The sequence below is a fragment of the Bombina bombina genome, chromosome 9 (genome assembly GCF_027579735.1).
Source record: "Bombina bombina isolate aBomBom1 chromosome 9, aBomBom1.pri, whole genome shotgun sequence".
Lineage (NCBI taxonomy): Eukaryota > Metazoa > Chordata > Amphibia > Anura > Bombinatoridae > Bombina > Bombina bombina.
The window spans coordinates 221,962,605-221,978,969 of NC_069507.1; the positions used below are offsets into that span (position 1 = coordinate 221,962,605).

The 16,365-nt window shown below is 38.9% G+C and overlaps 1 protein-coding gene across 1 annotated transcript in view; it reads right to left on the reverse strand.

Moving 5' to 3' along the window:
* Positions 1-3,863: 3,863 nt before the first annotated feature.
* Positions 3,864-16,365, reverse strand: part of BAG3 (BAG cochaperone 3) — a 77,689-nt gene continuing 65,187 nt past the window's right edge. The window contains exon 4 of the mRNA XM_053692659.1: positions 3,864-6,142. Within this exon, the coding sequence (XP_053548634.1) occupies positions 5,441-6,142 (702 nt within the window). The 3' untranslated portion in view covers positions 3,864-5,440. The remainder of the gene's footprint in view (positions 6,143-16,365) is intronic.

Genomic DNA, 16,365 nt, shown 5'->3' on the forward strand with positions numbered 1-16,365 from the left:
GAGCGAGACGGAACATCAAAAACCCTTCGAAAGGAGACCACAAATTCAGGGTAATTTGAAATCACAGGTTTATTAGTCTCCCACAAGGGATTAGCCCAGGCAAGAGCTGTGTCAGAGAGTAACGAGATGAGAAATCCCACCTTAGCTCTGTCAGAGGGAAACGCCTGAGGTAACATCTCAAAGTAAATGCCAGCCTAGATTAAAAACCCTCTGCACTGAATAGGATTGCCTCCATAACGCTGAGGTAGAGGTGCAGAACCGAACATGCTCCTGGTAGGTCTAGGTGCAGCAGCGGAAACAGGAGCAGCCATAACTTGCGGGACGCTCTTGTCCAAATGTGCAGTGCGAGTCAGCAGGGTTTGCAGGGCAAATTGATCCAAGCGGTGATCCTGTTCATCCATCCTGGAAATGATGGTAGGTAAAGGTGGATTATTAGCACCATCAGGATTCATGGCCCTTGCGTAATGTCAGGGTGCCAGGAATCAGACTGAGACGAGAAGTGCAAACATAATCACACCTTTATTAATAACAAAGAAATAATAAAAAGTCCACAAGTCAAATAACAAGCCAGGAGTCAAAGCCAGAGCTGGTAGTCAGACGAGCCGAGTCAGGAGCTAAAGCGAGTAGTCAGACAAGCCGAGTCAGGAACCAGGAGGGACGTCAGACAGCCAGGTAATACACAGGAACTCACAAACAGGTCTGAGACAACGCAAGGGCAAAGCATACTGAACAGAGGCCCTTTAAATAATAAGTGATGACATCACAATACTGAGACTGCAACCTGTCTCACACGGATGATGTACACCAGTCTCGCCATAAGAGGGCGTGCAGGAAATGAGCAGCATCAGACACTCTGCACCAGATTCAGTAAGAGGTAAGTAAAATGGCTGCCAACAGCACATGGCAAACAAAGCAGGGAAAAAACCCTGACAGTTCCAGCCACATAACAAAACAGTCTATGAGCCCAATGAAATTCCACACATAAAGCAGCATAAAATCAAAGCATCACATTTGATTAATCCCCACTGTTCAATAATCTCCCTCAGGAGATATTAACCCATGATTCTATCAACACTGTGACCCTGTCTTCTAGCATTTTCAACATGTGTAAAAATTGAAACAATCTTACCAGAATCCATGCTGTGGAACAGAAACACAGCCTCTCAAGTGTGACAGTCTTGTAGCTTCGCTCCTGACATGGACTTGAGTGAGAAAACAAGCAGGCAGTGAGACTCGTCAACACTGATTGCTTAGGAGCTGTTAGCAGGCAGTCTGGATGGGTTCGCAGAAAGACTCTCCCTGCATCTCCAGACTCTAACTTTCGTCAATACTCTCACTGAGAGGCTGACAAGATTACTTAAAACTCCAGTCCCATATCTAAGGGCAGATATCCCTTGTAAGGAACTACTCCGAAATCTTCTGACACTTCTCTGCCATCCTCCTGTGACGAAAGGCAAAGAATGACTGGGGGATAGGGGACGTGGGAGAGGTATTTAAGCCTTTGGCTGCTGTGTCTTTGCCTCCTCCTGGTGGCCAGGTTCAGTATTTCCCAACAGTAAGGAATGAAGCTGTGGTCTCTCCTTATATTAAGAAGGAAATTTTTTTGACTGATAACTTGCTGCGTTGGAACACAGTCACTATAAGCAAAACTTGGCTACCTTTTCTTATCCATATTGCAATAACCTTATTCATATGAGGTGAAACAAGAAGTTCTGGAAGCTGAAATATCGATTTGGTTAATTTTGGTGAAGTATACGCGATTGATAAATATATATATAATATTTAAATCAAAGGTATTTGGTAACTATAACTAGATTGTAGTTAGTAATTTTAAAAGGGCACAATTTGTATTTTAAGTTATATCCATAGTCTTGTGTAGTCTTAACTAGTCACTATTGCTAAATAATTTGTTTGCTAAACAAAGGTCCTTTGTATTTCATATTCCTAAAGCAGGCTTATTATTATTGTAAGTAAATCTCTCTGGTGTGTATTAAGTTATTTGATATATATATATATATATATATATATATATATATATATATATATATATATATATACACATATATTTTAGAATTTGCCTTATTGCTGCTAAAGAGTTTATTTCAGCTCAGATAATTGGCATTGGATTTGGCTCTTTTCACAAATAATATATATAATTTCTGATGCTAAGTAGTTTAATTGTGCTGGTCTGAAAGTTAGTGACCCATACTGTGGTATTTCCTTGTGGTATTGTAATGCAATTCAATTGTGAATAAGGTTAATTCTAAAGGTACATTTGGTTTGCTTTATAAAGAATATTGTAACAGTTTAAACTTGAATAGTTTGATTCATATCTGGTTTTCTATAAATATAATTTAATGTGTTTGTAAATGTAACTAATATAAAGAATTTAGGAATTTATATTCATTTTAATTGTTTCGTATATGCATTTTTTGGGGGGTTTGATTTAAAGAATAATTATTAAATATATTGTATTATAACCCGGCCATATACTGACTGCAGTGTTTCTCAACTCTAGTCTTCAGGACCCTTAACAGGCCAGATATTAATTATATTTTAACTAGAGTACAGGTGAGATAATCAGCTGATCAGTAACCATGGTTACTAACCTGCTCTCACCCTTCAGATGATTATATCACCTGTACTCTAGTTAAAATATAATTAATATCTGGCCTGTTAAGGGTCCTGAAGACTAGAGTTGAGAAACACTGCTGTCAGTATATGGCCGGGTTATAATACAATATATTTAATAATTATTCTTTAAATCAAACCCCAAACATAATGAAACTCTGGCTTGTTAGGGGTCCTGATGACTGGAATTGAGAAACACTGTTCTATATATTAGAATAACACTGTAACCTATATGATATAGGTACCAATACTTTTGCAAAAGGTCAGAAGGTTATCATTAGGAGCAGCAATATGGAGCTGGTATTATTCAGTGACACACAAATACCCTGATGTCAGTAAAAGGTAGGGATATACAGAAATGGTGGTCTGCTATAACATTTTTTTTAAAAGTGGCTCAATTTCTACCTAATGTATTGAGATGTACTGTTCTTTGTGTGTATTTTCTTTTGCAATCCCATCAGTTTTGGGCAAAACTAAAAGTTAAAGATACAAAAGTCAAAATTACATTTTCATGACAGAAAATACAATTTTAAACATCTTTCTAATTTATTAATATGATCTAATTTGCTTCATTCACTTGGTATCCTTTGTTGGAAAGCATATCTAGGTTGGCCAAGGAGCAGCAATGAAGTACTGGAGTTAGCTGCTGATTGGTGGCTGCACAAATATGCATCTTGTCTTTGGCTCACCTAATGTGTTCAACTAGCCCCAAGTAATGCATTGCTGCCCCTTCAACAAAGCATACCAATAGAATGAAGCAAATAGAAGTAAATTGGAAAGTTGTTTAAAATTGTATGTTCTACCTAAATCATTTTAAAATATTTAAAAAATATATTTTGAAACTATCAGGAAATGTATTGTGCACAATTTATCCAGATTTCTCAGTGGCTAATAAGTAGGGTGACCATATTGCCGCTTTAAAGAGGGACATATATGAAAAATACATATGTCAGGGCTTTTTTCTGGGCTGTTTAAAGAAATGATCTGCATAAGAAACCTGACATATTTTTATGTATTTTTCATATGTGTTCCTTTTTAAAGCGGCAATATGGTCACCCTACTGATAAGGGACATAGAAGCATTATTATATCACACAGACTTCCATTATAAAGAACATAAATACACTATAAAATTCAATTTTTGATGCATCAAAGAAAAGAAAAAAAGACTTTACTGACCCTTTAAAAACAACACACTCCTGATTCAGGGGGTCAAAAAAGATCAACAAGTGGTTTGCTTATTATATATTAATTTTATTTTAAAATAAACTGTTAAATTCTTGTTCACACATACAAATATATAAACACACTTTACAGGATTACCTAAGGTGCTCATATGTGAAAGTAGTGAACGGTAATGTAATGTGAACCTCAAGGGAAAACCAACTTTAAAAGGACACAAAAAATACAATATTTAAGCCCACATTGTTTCTTTCATGATTCAGAAAGAGCATGCAATTTTAAGCAACTTTTCTAATTTACGCCTATTATCAATGTTTCTTCATTCTCTTGCTATCTTTATTTGAAAAAGCAGGAATCTAAGATGCAAGTGCAACCCAGGTGCTGAACCAAAATGGGTTGGCTCCTAAGCTTGCATTCTTGCTTTTTAAATAAAGATAGCAAGATAACAAAATAAAAAAAATTGATAATCGGAGTAAATTAGAAAGTTGCTTAAAACTGCTGCTCTGAATCATGAAAGAAAAAAATAGCTAGCACTTACTCGTGTAGCATGAAATGCGTATGGTTGTCAAGCATGGCCCTACATGTTCTCTGGGGGTTTTTTTTAACTTGATTCAATAAATGATTTACTTTTTGAAATCCCTGTGTCAGGCTTCTTTTAATGGCTTGGAAATCTCTAATGATTTTAATATTAATAAATGTGGCACTGCTGGTAACTTATATATTATATGTAGCTTGAAGATGAAAATATCCCAAGTGCATTATCATCTAATGAATGTTCTCAAGAGATCGATTTAGTGAGCTGATTGTTGCAGTACTTCTATACAAAGAAACAAAAAGTTAACAATATAATAACAATAATTTTAACACAAGTGATCTGTCTTGAAATGTCAGCAGTCATTTCTATTTAGTCATTTCTAAATATCTCAATAGATAATATCGCCAGAGCTCTTTAGGCCCTTAGTGCTTTTAAGGCCAATCACTATATTAAAAGTGTTGCGCTCTGCCTTTATTTTGATTGTAGCTATGGCTTCAGAACGAAACATGCAGTGCTGTTAAACCACTTTCCTTTTGCAAAAACCCAGGATTAAATTTACATTCAGTGCAGAAATAACACCAAAATAACCTGACAGAGTCCAGTGTAGCGTAACAACTGTATTACAGAGCAAAAACAGACCGCTTTTTACAGCATTTTGGTATCTTAGCTTTGTTAAAATGTAATGAAAGGTGTTCATTTATAACCTAATAAAAACAGTCAGATATATTGTGTCCAGTTAAAATGAAAAAAGAAAAAAAAAATCAATGACAAGTAGCCTATTATCTCCAAAAAATCTTTAGTTTTTTTTTTTTAATCATCCATTTTCAAGTCCTCACCACCAGAGCAAATTAAACAATGTACAATGTCAATAAAATCGGCTGAATGGATCTAATAACACAGCAATGCTAGTTGAAGCTTTTTGTTTTTCCATTTGCACAGAAAGTCTATATTTTCATAGTATCCAAGTTGTTTTTGTGTTGTGAAAGCATATAGGTGCAAAAGCTTTGGAAACACATGCATCCTTCCTAATTCAAATCTTAAGTCTAACCCGCATCCTACAAGTTCTGAGATTGTTTTCTTAATGTGCAAACTGCTACTGTCCTGAGCTGGTTGTCAATGCAGTGGATTCAGGAGCCATGTCTACCTTTCCCGATCGATGGCTTTCTGTAGTGGGTTGATCTGAGACACTTGAAGTGGTAGGTTCCTCATTGCTTTTGTCACTTCTGGTGTCAAACTCCATGGAATTTTCAGAGCCACTAGATAGGTCCATTGTTGGTGAACGTGCTGAAGCTTTTTCTTCCAATGCTTCCAAAATGTTTTGAACTTTTCTCACCCCATCTCTCCTAGCTTGCCGTACATCTACTCGACCTTCAGGGTCTACAGAATCCAGAGCTAACAGCTCTTTAGTGAGATATTCCTCCAACACCAGATAATTCTTGCTATTTTTAATGCCCCGAAAGCTGTTCACAGCTTGTTCCAAATCCTGCACTCTGTTTAAAATTTTTTCCACCTGAAGGACACCGGGGTGTTTCTGCTGGGATTCTGTCTCTTCAGGTGCTTTCTGAGGAGTGGTCTCTTTTGTAGCAGGAGTCTCCTCTACAGGAGGAACTGAGATATTAATTGAAGGCTTTACCTCCACTTTTTCTTCTTTCTGCGGAGGAGAGTCACAAAACTCCTCCTTAGTGGGTATTTGAATAGGAACAGTAACTGGCGGCTGATAGGCGGGTGGAGGACTTTGCCTATTCTCTGACTGAGACCATGATGGAGACTGCCGATGCTGAGGGATTTGTTGACCCTGAAGAACAAAATAATATATAAATACTCTGATAGACAAGATTTTGAGCATACTTCACAGAAAATTAGTATATGTATTCCTGCTGAACAATGAATCTGACTTTAATGATGGTAAGCTTTTAAAACTGCAATGGAATATACCCTACATAATTATTCTCAACACATGCTTATTACATTGTGTTGTTTTAAAGCAGAATATGTACGTGTGTTCCCTATATGCATAAATGAAAAATAAATCATGTAAAATGAAGGTAGTGAAAAAATTAAATATACATAAAGGGCGCTATATTACCGCCACTTGGGAGTATTTCCCGTACAGCTTGTAGCTATATGGGAGGGACAGAATGAGGCAACATCCACATATAGGGCCTGATTATCAAAAATGGAAAGAAATCAATAGTTTTTTTAGCTTTATATTGTAATGTATATACAGTATCTCTTCTTCATATCCAGAAGCCTTTTTAACAAAATAAACAGCTCTCAGGCTAGAAAGTGCAGTTCTAAAATTCATTTTGGGACCTTGCGGTATCGAGGAGACAACCTCACAAGAACACAGAGTTTTAGAGAAGCTGGACCATAGTCTCAGTATCTGTATATAACTACACAAAAACAGCAGTAGGTTGCTAAATATTTGGGTGAGACCCTAAATTTCTACACATTCACGATACCTTTATAAACGTAATAAATAATAAACTACTGTGTATCTATAGTGCAATTTATTTTTTTTGACAAGCCAATGAAGCCATCCCCTTGTTAGTTTATCTATTTGCAAAACCAAATAGAAAGTTAAAGGGACAGTCAAGTCCAAAAAACATAATTTATGCTTACCTGATAAATTTATTTCTCTTGTAGTGTATCCAGTCCACGGATCATCCATTACTTGTGGGATATTCTCCTTCCCAACAGGAAGTTGCAAGAGGATCACCCACAGCAGAGCTGCTATATAGCTCCTCCCCTAACTGCCATATCCAGTCATTCGACCGAAACAAGCCGAGAAAGGAGAAACCATAGGGTGCAGTGGTGACTGAAGTTTAATTAAAATTTAGACCTGCCTTAAAAGGACAGGGCGGGCCGTGGACTGGATACACTACAAGAGAAATAAATTTATCAGGTAAGCATAAATTATGTTTTCTCTTGTTAAGTGTATCCAGTCCACGGATCATCCATTACTTGTGGGATACCAATACCAAAGCTTAAGTACACGGATGATGGGAGGGACAAGGCAGGAACTTAAACGGAAGGAACCACTGCCTGTAGAACCTTTCTCCCAAAAACAGCCTCCGAAGAAGCAAAAGTATAAAATTTGTAAAATTTTGAAAAGGTATGAAGCGAAGACCAAGTCGCAGCCTTGCAAATCTGTTCAACAGAGGCCTCATTTTTAAAGGCCCAGGTAGAAGCCACAGCTCTAGTAGAATGAGCTGTAATTCTTTCAGGGGGCTGCTGTCCAGCAGTCTCATATGCTAAACGGATTATACTCCGAAGCCAAAAAGAAAGAGAGGTTGCCGAGGCCTTTTGACCTCTCCTCTGTCCAGAGTAAATAACAAACAGGTGAGATGTTTGGCGAAAATCTTTAGTAGCCTGCAAGTAAAACTTCAATGCACGGACTACGTCTAGATTATGCAAAAGACGTTCCTTCTTTGAAGAAGGATTAGGGCATAATGATGGAACAACAATCTCTTGATTGATATTCTTGTTAGAAACCACCTTAGGTAAAAACCCAGGTTTTGAACGCAGAACTACTTTATCTGAATGAAAGATCAGATAAGGAGAATCACAATGTAAGGCAGATAACTCCGAGACTCTTCGAGCCGAGGAAATAGCCATCAGAAAAAGAACTTTCAATGATAGAAGTTTGATATCAATAGAATGAAGGGGTTCAAACGGAACCCCTTGAAGAACTTTAAGAATCAAGTTTAAGCTCCATAGGGGAGCAACAGGTTTAAACACAGGCTTAATTCTAACTAAAGCCTGACAAAATGCCTGAACGTCTGGAACTTCTGCCAGACGCTTGTGTAAAAGAATAGACAGAGCAGAAATCTGTCCCTTTAAAGAACTAGCTGATAGTCCTTTGTCCAAACCCTCTTGGAGGAAGGACAATATCCTAGGAATCCTAACCCTACTCCATGAGTAATTCTTGGATTCACACCAATGAAGATATTTACGCCAAATCTTGTGGTAAATTTTCCTGGTGACAGGCTTTCATGCCTGTATTAAGGTATCAATTACTGACTCGGAGAAGCCACGCTTTGATAGGATCAAGCGTTCAATCTCCATGCAGTCAGTCTCAGAGAAAGTAGATTCGGATGATTGAAAGGACCTTGCATTAGAAGGTCTTGTCTCAGAGGCAGAGTCCATGGTGGAAAGGATGACATGTCCACTAGGTCTGCATACCAGGTCCTGCGTGGCCACGCAGGCGCTATCAATATCACCGATGCTCTCTCCTGTTTGATTTTGGCAATCAGACGAGGGAGCAGAGGAAATGGTGGAAACACATAGGCCAGGTTGAAGAACCAAGGCGCTGCTAGAGCATCTATCAGTGCCGCTTCTGGGTCCCTGGACCTGGATCCATAACAAGGAAGCTTGGCGTTCTGGCGAGACGCCATGAGATCCAGTTCTGGTTTGCCCCAACGGAGAACCAATTGAGCAAACACCTCCGGATGGAGTTCCCACTCCCCCGGATGAAAAGTTTGACGACTTAGAAAATCCGCCTCCCAGTTCTCTACCCCTGGGATATGGATCGCTGATAGGTGGCAAGAGTGAGTCTCTGCCCAGCGAATTATCTTGAAGACTTCTGACATCGCTAGGGAACTCCTGGTCCCCCCTTGATGGATGATGTAAGCCACAGTCGTGATGTTGTCCGACTGAAATCTGATGAACCTCAGTGTTGCTAACTGAGGCAAAGCTAGAAGAGCATTGAATATTGCTCTTAACTCCAGAATATTTATTGGGAGGAGTTTCTCCTCCTGAGTCCATGAACCCTGAGCCTTCAGGGAGTTCCAGACTGCACCCCAACCTAGAAGGCTGGCGTCTGTTGTTACAATGGTCCAATCTGGCCTGCGAAAGGTCATACCTTTGGACAGATGGACCCGAGATAACCACCAGAGAAGAGAATCTCTGGTTTCCTGATCCAGATTTAGTAGAGGGGACAAATCTGTGTAATCCCCATTCCACCGACTGAGCATGCATAATTGCAGCGGTCTGAGATGCAGGCGCGCATATGGCACTATGTCCATCGCCGCTACCATTAAGCCGATTACTTCCATGCACTGAGCCACCGTGGGGCGCGGAATGGAGTGAAGAACACGGCAAGCATTTAGAAGTTTTGATAACCTGGACTCCGTCAGGTAAATTTTCATTTCTATAGAATCTATCAGAGTCCCTAGGAAGGAAACCCTTGTGAGAGGAGATAGAGAACTCTTTTCTTCGTTCACTTTCCACCCATGCGACCTCAGAAATGCCAGAACTATCTCTGTATGAGACTTGGCAATTTGAAAGCTTGACGCCTGTATCAGGATGTCGTCTAGGTAAGGAGCCACCGCTATGCCTCGCGGTCTTAGAACCGCCAGAAGTGAGCCCAGAACCTTTGTAAAAATTATTGGGGCTGTAGCCAACCCGAATGGAAGAGCTACAAACTGGTAATGCCTGTCTAGAAAGGCAAACCTCAGGAACCTGTTAAGAAAAAGCAACAAGAAAGAGGCGCCAATGGTGCAGGTCAATGGAGATTTTTTGGTATAACAAACATGTGCGAACACTAGGTACTCACAATATGAGAAGGCACTCAGTTGTGCCGGTGGACACAGGCTGGGTTTTAACAGCAATCCAGCTGGCTGAACTGGGAGGCAGCTCTCTATCAGCATCCAGTGGAAGGAAATCTAAAAAGTAAAAGTAGGAATAGAGGCGCCAATGGTGCAGGTAAATGGTGGTACAGGTATCACTAATAGCCCAGTGTACACAGGGTACTCACATTTATGGAAGGCACTCACTTGTACCTATAGAGACAGGCTGGATTTTAGCAGCAATCCAGCTAGCTGATCCAGGGTGAGCTGGCTGGTTCGTGGGTGTGTAGAGTGTTGGTACTCTAAAGTAGCATAGCAGGGCGGTACCATATATAACACTGAGAGTGGATTTATATAAAATAAATGAATTTATTTAAAACATATAAAAAGGTTTACCACTCAAAGAATATAATTGGTACATCAGGAATACATGCGACGCGTTTCTCAGTTAAAAACTGTTTCCTCAGGCATGTTTTTACACAGATATTTACTCCTTATATAGGGCTATGCTACTAAACAACACCCACAGCCCACCCCCAACAATTGACATGACACAGACCAATCGGTGTCCCTCATTCAAAATGTTTCCACCCCTGGGGTGATATGAGCACCTAAATACTTGGAGAGGGATGTATTTACTTGTAAAATATATAGACGCCCTTGCTGCTTCTTACATTTTGTATATATGTGTGTAAATATTTCGTAGTGGCATGGTATTTTAGTGGCCGATATTTGATGGTAACTAATGTTCGTCAATACTGTGTTCTAATTGGATGTCCCAGCCGTCAATCATCATGTATTAGTCGGACCTGTGCTACTTGCTTCTGATTCGTCTGTTTAGCCGTCAATACTGTGTTCTAATTGGATGTCCCAGCCATCAATCATCCTGTATTAGTCGAACCTGTGCTACTCGCTTATGATTCGTCTATGTAGCCGTCAGTCAGAGATTCTGGTCACTTGTTGCTAGTAAGTGTAGTATCCAATGGATAGGCTAATTTCAGGCGTGCCCCCATTTTGCTGGCCTTAATAGTACACTACAGTGTGCGCCCATCGAGGGAATCTTATTGGTTACTGCGTAATGTTTGTAACCGGTGTATCCCATTGGTTCTAATGCAAGTTGTTGTATTGAACAGGGATCATTATTGGTCAGCGGGTAATGTCAACAAAGAGCCCTATTGGTCAGCGGGTAATGTCAACAAAGAGCCCTATTGGTTAGTGCCCTGGAAAATGATATTGTTAGATCTGTGAATGGATCTGAATATATATAAATACAAATAGAGTGAATAATCTAATGATCAACGTTATTTAAGCAGTGATCGTATAAATAAATGGCGCAATAAATTTGCTAAAGTTAAGATAATTTAATAAGTGATAAGTGTGTGAAAGATAAGAAGAAAAGACAAAGTAAAAATATTTTTTGGCACATTATTTGTGCATCCATAACATCGATGAATGCCGATGGCTGTAATTGAGGTATAAGTGATGCGTGAACCTCATAATCATATATGTATAGTCACCATTTAATTCATAAAACGCCTACAATCAGGTTAGAATCTATGTGATGTAAAGACCCATAGTGGGTTGTGCTAGTGTAATTAAATCTTACATAAGAAGATGCTAGTGTTCTATTAAAATTATATAATGTGTAAGTGAAAGTGATCATTTTTGTATGAATATAGTGCACCAATAGGAGCCTATTGTTTGGTCAGTGAAACATAAAAACTGTAAGTGTAAATTATATTAATATAATACATTTATCAGATCACACGTATCCAGTCTGTGAGTCATGAGGTATATTAATATAATACATTTATCCAATCTAAACAGGGGCTACACCAAATATCTCAGGTGTCAAATCTGTGGGTCTGAGGGCTCTAAGTCTACCGAGATGACCCCCTATCTCGGGCGATCTCCCCTACAGCAAGGTGGAAAAACTGGTTGTTGGTACTACACTATTTCTATCTTTATTATGATAGATGTAAAATAACCCTCTACCATAATATTAAACAAATGCCATAGAATCTATAACTTCATTTAGCCCTGTGGGGAAGAGTGTTTGGAATTTAAAAATCCAGTATGTTTCCCTTTGTCTCAGACGCGTGAATCTATTATAATGATGACTGTTGGGGATACTCTCCAAAGGTGTAATGCTGAATTGGCATTTGCCTATCCTACTTTTAATGCAATAGTGCCTTGATACACTATGTTTGGGTGAACGTTTGATTATGTTCCGTTTGTGTTCCCCCCACCTTAGTCGTATCTTCCTAGAGGTGCGTCCAATGTACTGGACCCCACATGCACAAGTGAGTGCATAGATTACATACCCAGAGTTACATGTCAAATGTTCTCTGATCTGGTGTTCTTCCCCTGTTGTATGTGATATTATGGATTTTCTTCCGTGTGTGATGGACTTACACATATGGCACCGTGTGTGTCCACATCTATAAGTTCCAATATTGTTATTAGTATTCCCATTTATGTGATCGTAGCTTCTAGGCCCTTTTCTATTGCATTTAAAGTGTTTCTTTGTCATAACAACCTTACTAGGTGCTAATTTTTGTTTCAAGGTTGGCGCCCTCCTATACACTATCTTAGGTAAGGGGGCCAGCACTTTTTTTAGTACGGGGTCTCTAAGCAAAATGTGCCAATGTTTCTTTATAATTCTATTAACTGCTTTAAAGTTGGAATTATATTGTGTGACGAATAGAGATTGTCCCTGATGGCCTGTGTTTTCTGTCCCTTTTTTTGTCTTGCAGGATAATAGCAAATTTCTGTCTAGGGATCTTGCTCTGTTGTAGCCATATTCTATTAGGCCCTTAGGATAGCCTTTTTCCCTAAATCTGTCCTTCAATATAACAGACTGTTCATCATACATATTAATAGAACTACAATTACGCCTAATGCGGCAAAATTGACTGTAAGGAATATTAATTTTCCAGTTATTGTAGTGGTTACTGGAATAATGAAGGAAATTATTACAGTCTACTGACTTGAAGTAAGTAGAAGTGCAAACAGTACCATTGGGCCCCCACGAAAGCAATAGATCCAAAAATTCTATTGTTTGTATCTGTATATTGGATGTGAAGTCTATACCCATAGTGTTGTTATTTAAGAAGTTTACAAATTCTTGCGCTTCTCCAATAGAGCCTTCAAAAATGAATAATAGATCATCTATGTAACGGCCATAGAACACCAGATTGCCCCTCCACTTTGTATTGTAGATGTAAGTTTCTTCGAAAATCCCCATAAAGAGATTGGCAAAGCTAGGGGCAAATCTGGTGCCCATGGCCGTTCCCTTAGTCTGTAAGTAAAACTGATCCAAAAATTGAAAGTAGTTATGTTTAAGTATAAAATCTATCAAAGTAATAAGATATTCTTTTTGTTTATCAGGCATGTATATGTCTCTATTCAAAAAAATCGAGGTCGTTTTTAACCCCCATTCATGCGAGATATTGGAATATAAGGCTCCTACATCGCAGGATAGCCATATATAATTGTTTTTATACTGTATATTTACAAGTTTTTGTAACAGATCTGTGGTGTCTTTAATGAATGAAGGAAGGTGTTGGACATATTTTTGCAAGAACGTGTCTACGTATTCGCTTAGCCTATCAGTTATGCTGTTAATGCCCGCTATAATTGGACGTCCCGGTGGTTTAAGGGCATCTTTATGCAACTTTGGGAGATGGTAGTAGTAGGGTATACTAGGGTGGTCTGGAATTAAGTATCTTTTTTCTTTCTTGCTTAGAATACCCATTTTACTACCATCCTCCAAAATTTGAACAAGTTTTTTAGAAAATATTGATGTAGGGTCCTGGGCTAATTTCCTATAATAATTGGTATCATGAATTATACGTTCTGCTTCTCCAGTGTAATCAGAATAATTCTGGATAACCAGAGCCCCACCCTTATCGGCCTGTCGGATGACAATGTTTTTGTCACCCGTCAGACGTCTAAGGGCTTTCTCCTCATTTGGCCAGATTCTCTTATTGCCACTGATATGTTTGGGAATAGTCTCCCAATCATCCAATACCAATTGCTGAAAAAGATCTATGTATGAAACATCTTCTTTAGGTGGATTGAATGTCGACATAGGTGCAAGTGAGGTGTGGATGACAGAGTCAAATAGTTCATCGGACAGCTGTTCAGGGTCACAATATATAATGGGAGATGAATTCCTATTGGGTAGGCTGTCTAGGAGTATAGGTGTGCCCTCTATGTTGTTTTTCCTAAGTGACTTTATGGCGAAATATCTTTGTAATGCTAGTTTCCTCGTGTATTTATTGAGGTCTACAAAGAGGTGGAACAGGTCATGTGTGTTAGGCGGGCAATAGGATAGCCCCCTACCCAAGATCCTTATCTCGTCATTGGATAGGACATGTGAGGAAAGGTTATATATTCCCTTTTTAAGTGTTTCTAATTTCTCTTTTTGTTTGGTTTTGCCTCTGCCTCTCCGTCCCCGTTTGGGAACGGTCTTTTTTTCCCGTTTTGGAGCTGTTTGGGGGGCAACTGCTGGTTCCTCCTCCATAAAGGAGCCAAGTTGGGTGCCCCTAAAAAAACCTCGTTAGAGGTGGTGGCCTGATTCTCATAGTGTGGAATTGTATTATTACCATTTTCACTCTGTCCAGGGTTATTATCAGAATTGAAGGGAGAGAATCTGTTTTGTACTGGGATCATATTTGGGTTGTCATAATGGTTCTGTGTATGGTGTTGTTTAGGGGAAGTGTAGTTACCTTGATAGGGTAGTTGTTTGTTCTGATAGCTCCTAGCTTGATGATTATCACCATTCCAGCTGTTCTGTCGTCTATCCTGCTGCATGTTGGAATAATTCCTACCCTGTCCCAAGTTATGATGGTATTGAGTGTTTTGGAAGTATAATTTACACTTACAGTTTTTATGTTTCACTGACCAAACAATAGGCTCCTATTGGTGCACTATATTCATACAAAAATGATCACTTTCACTTACACATTATATAATTTTAATAGAACACTAGCATCTTCTTATGTAAGATTTAATTACACTAGCACAACCCACTATGGGTCTTTACATCACATAGATTCTAACCTGATTGTAGGCGTTTTATGAATTAAATGGTGACTATACATATATGATTATGAGGTTCACGCATCACTTATACCTCAATTACAGCCATCGGCATTCATCGATGTTATGGATGCACAAATAATGTGCCAAAAAATATTTTTACTTTGTCTTTTCTTCTTATCTTTCACACACTTATCACTTATTAAATTATCTTAACTTTAGCAAATTTATTGCGCCATTTATTTATACGATCACTGCTTAAATAACGTTGATCATTAGATTATTCACTCTATTTGTATTTATATATATTCAGATCCATTCACAGATCTAACAATATCATTTTCCAGGGCACTAACCAATAGGGCTCTTTGTTGACATTACCCGCTGACCAATAGGGCTCTTTGTTGACATTACCCGCTGACCAATAATGATCCCTGTTCAATACAACAACTTGCATTAGAACCAATGGGATACACCGGTTACAAACATTACGCAGTAACCAATAAGATTCCCTCGATGGGCGCACACTGTAGTGTACTATTAAGGCCAGCAAAATGGGGGCACGCCTGAAATTAGCCTATCCATTGGATACTACACTTACTAGCAACAAGTGACCAGAATCTCTGACTGACGGCTACATAGACGAATCATAAGCGAGTAGCACAGGTTCGACTAATACAGGATGATTGATGGCTGGGACATCCAATTAGAACACAGTATTGACGGCTAAACAGACGAATCAGAAGCAAGTAGCACAGGTCCGACTAATACATGATGATTGACGGCTGGGACATCCAATTAGAACACAGTATTGACGAACATTAGTTACCATCAAATATCGGCCACTAAAATACCATGCCACTACGAAATATTTACACACATATATACAAAATGTAAGAAGCAGCAAGGGCGTCTATATATTTTACAAGTAAATACATCCCTCTCCAAGTATTTAGGTGCTCATATCACCCCAGGGGTGGAAACATTTTGAATGAGGGACACCGATTGGTCTGTGTCATGTCAATTGTTGGGGGTGGGCTGTGGGTGTTGTTTAGTAGCATAGCCCTATATAAGGAGTAAATATCTGTGTAAAAACATGCCTGAGGAAACAGTTTTTAACTGAGAAACGCGTCGCATGTATTCCTGATGTACCAATTATATTCTTTGAGTGGTAAACCTTTTTATATGTTTTAAATAAATTCATTTATTTTATATAAATCCACTCTCAGTGTTATATATGGTACCGCCCTGCTATGCTACTTTAGAGTACCAACACTCTACACACCCACGAACCAGCCAGCTCACCCTGGATCAGCTAGCTGGATTGCTGCTAAAATCCAGCCTGTCTCTATAGGTACAAGTGAGTGCCTTCCATAAATGTGAGTACCCTGTGTACACTGGG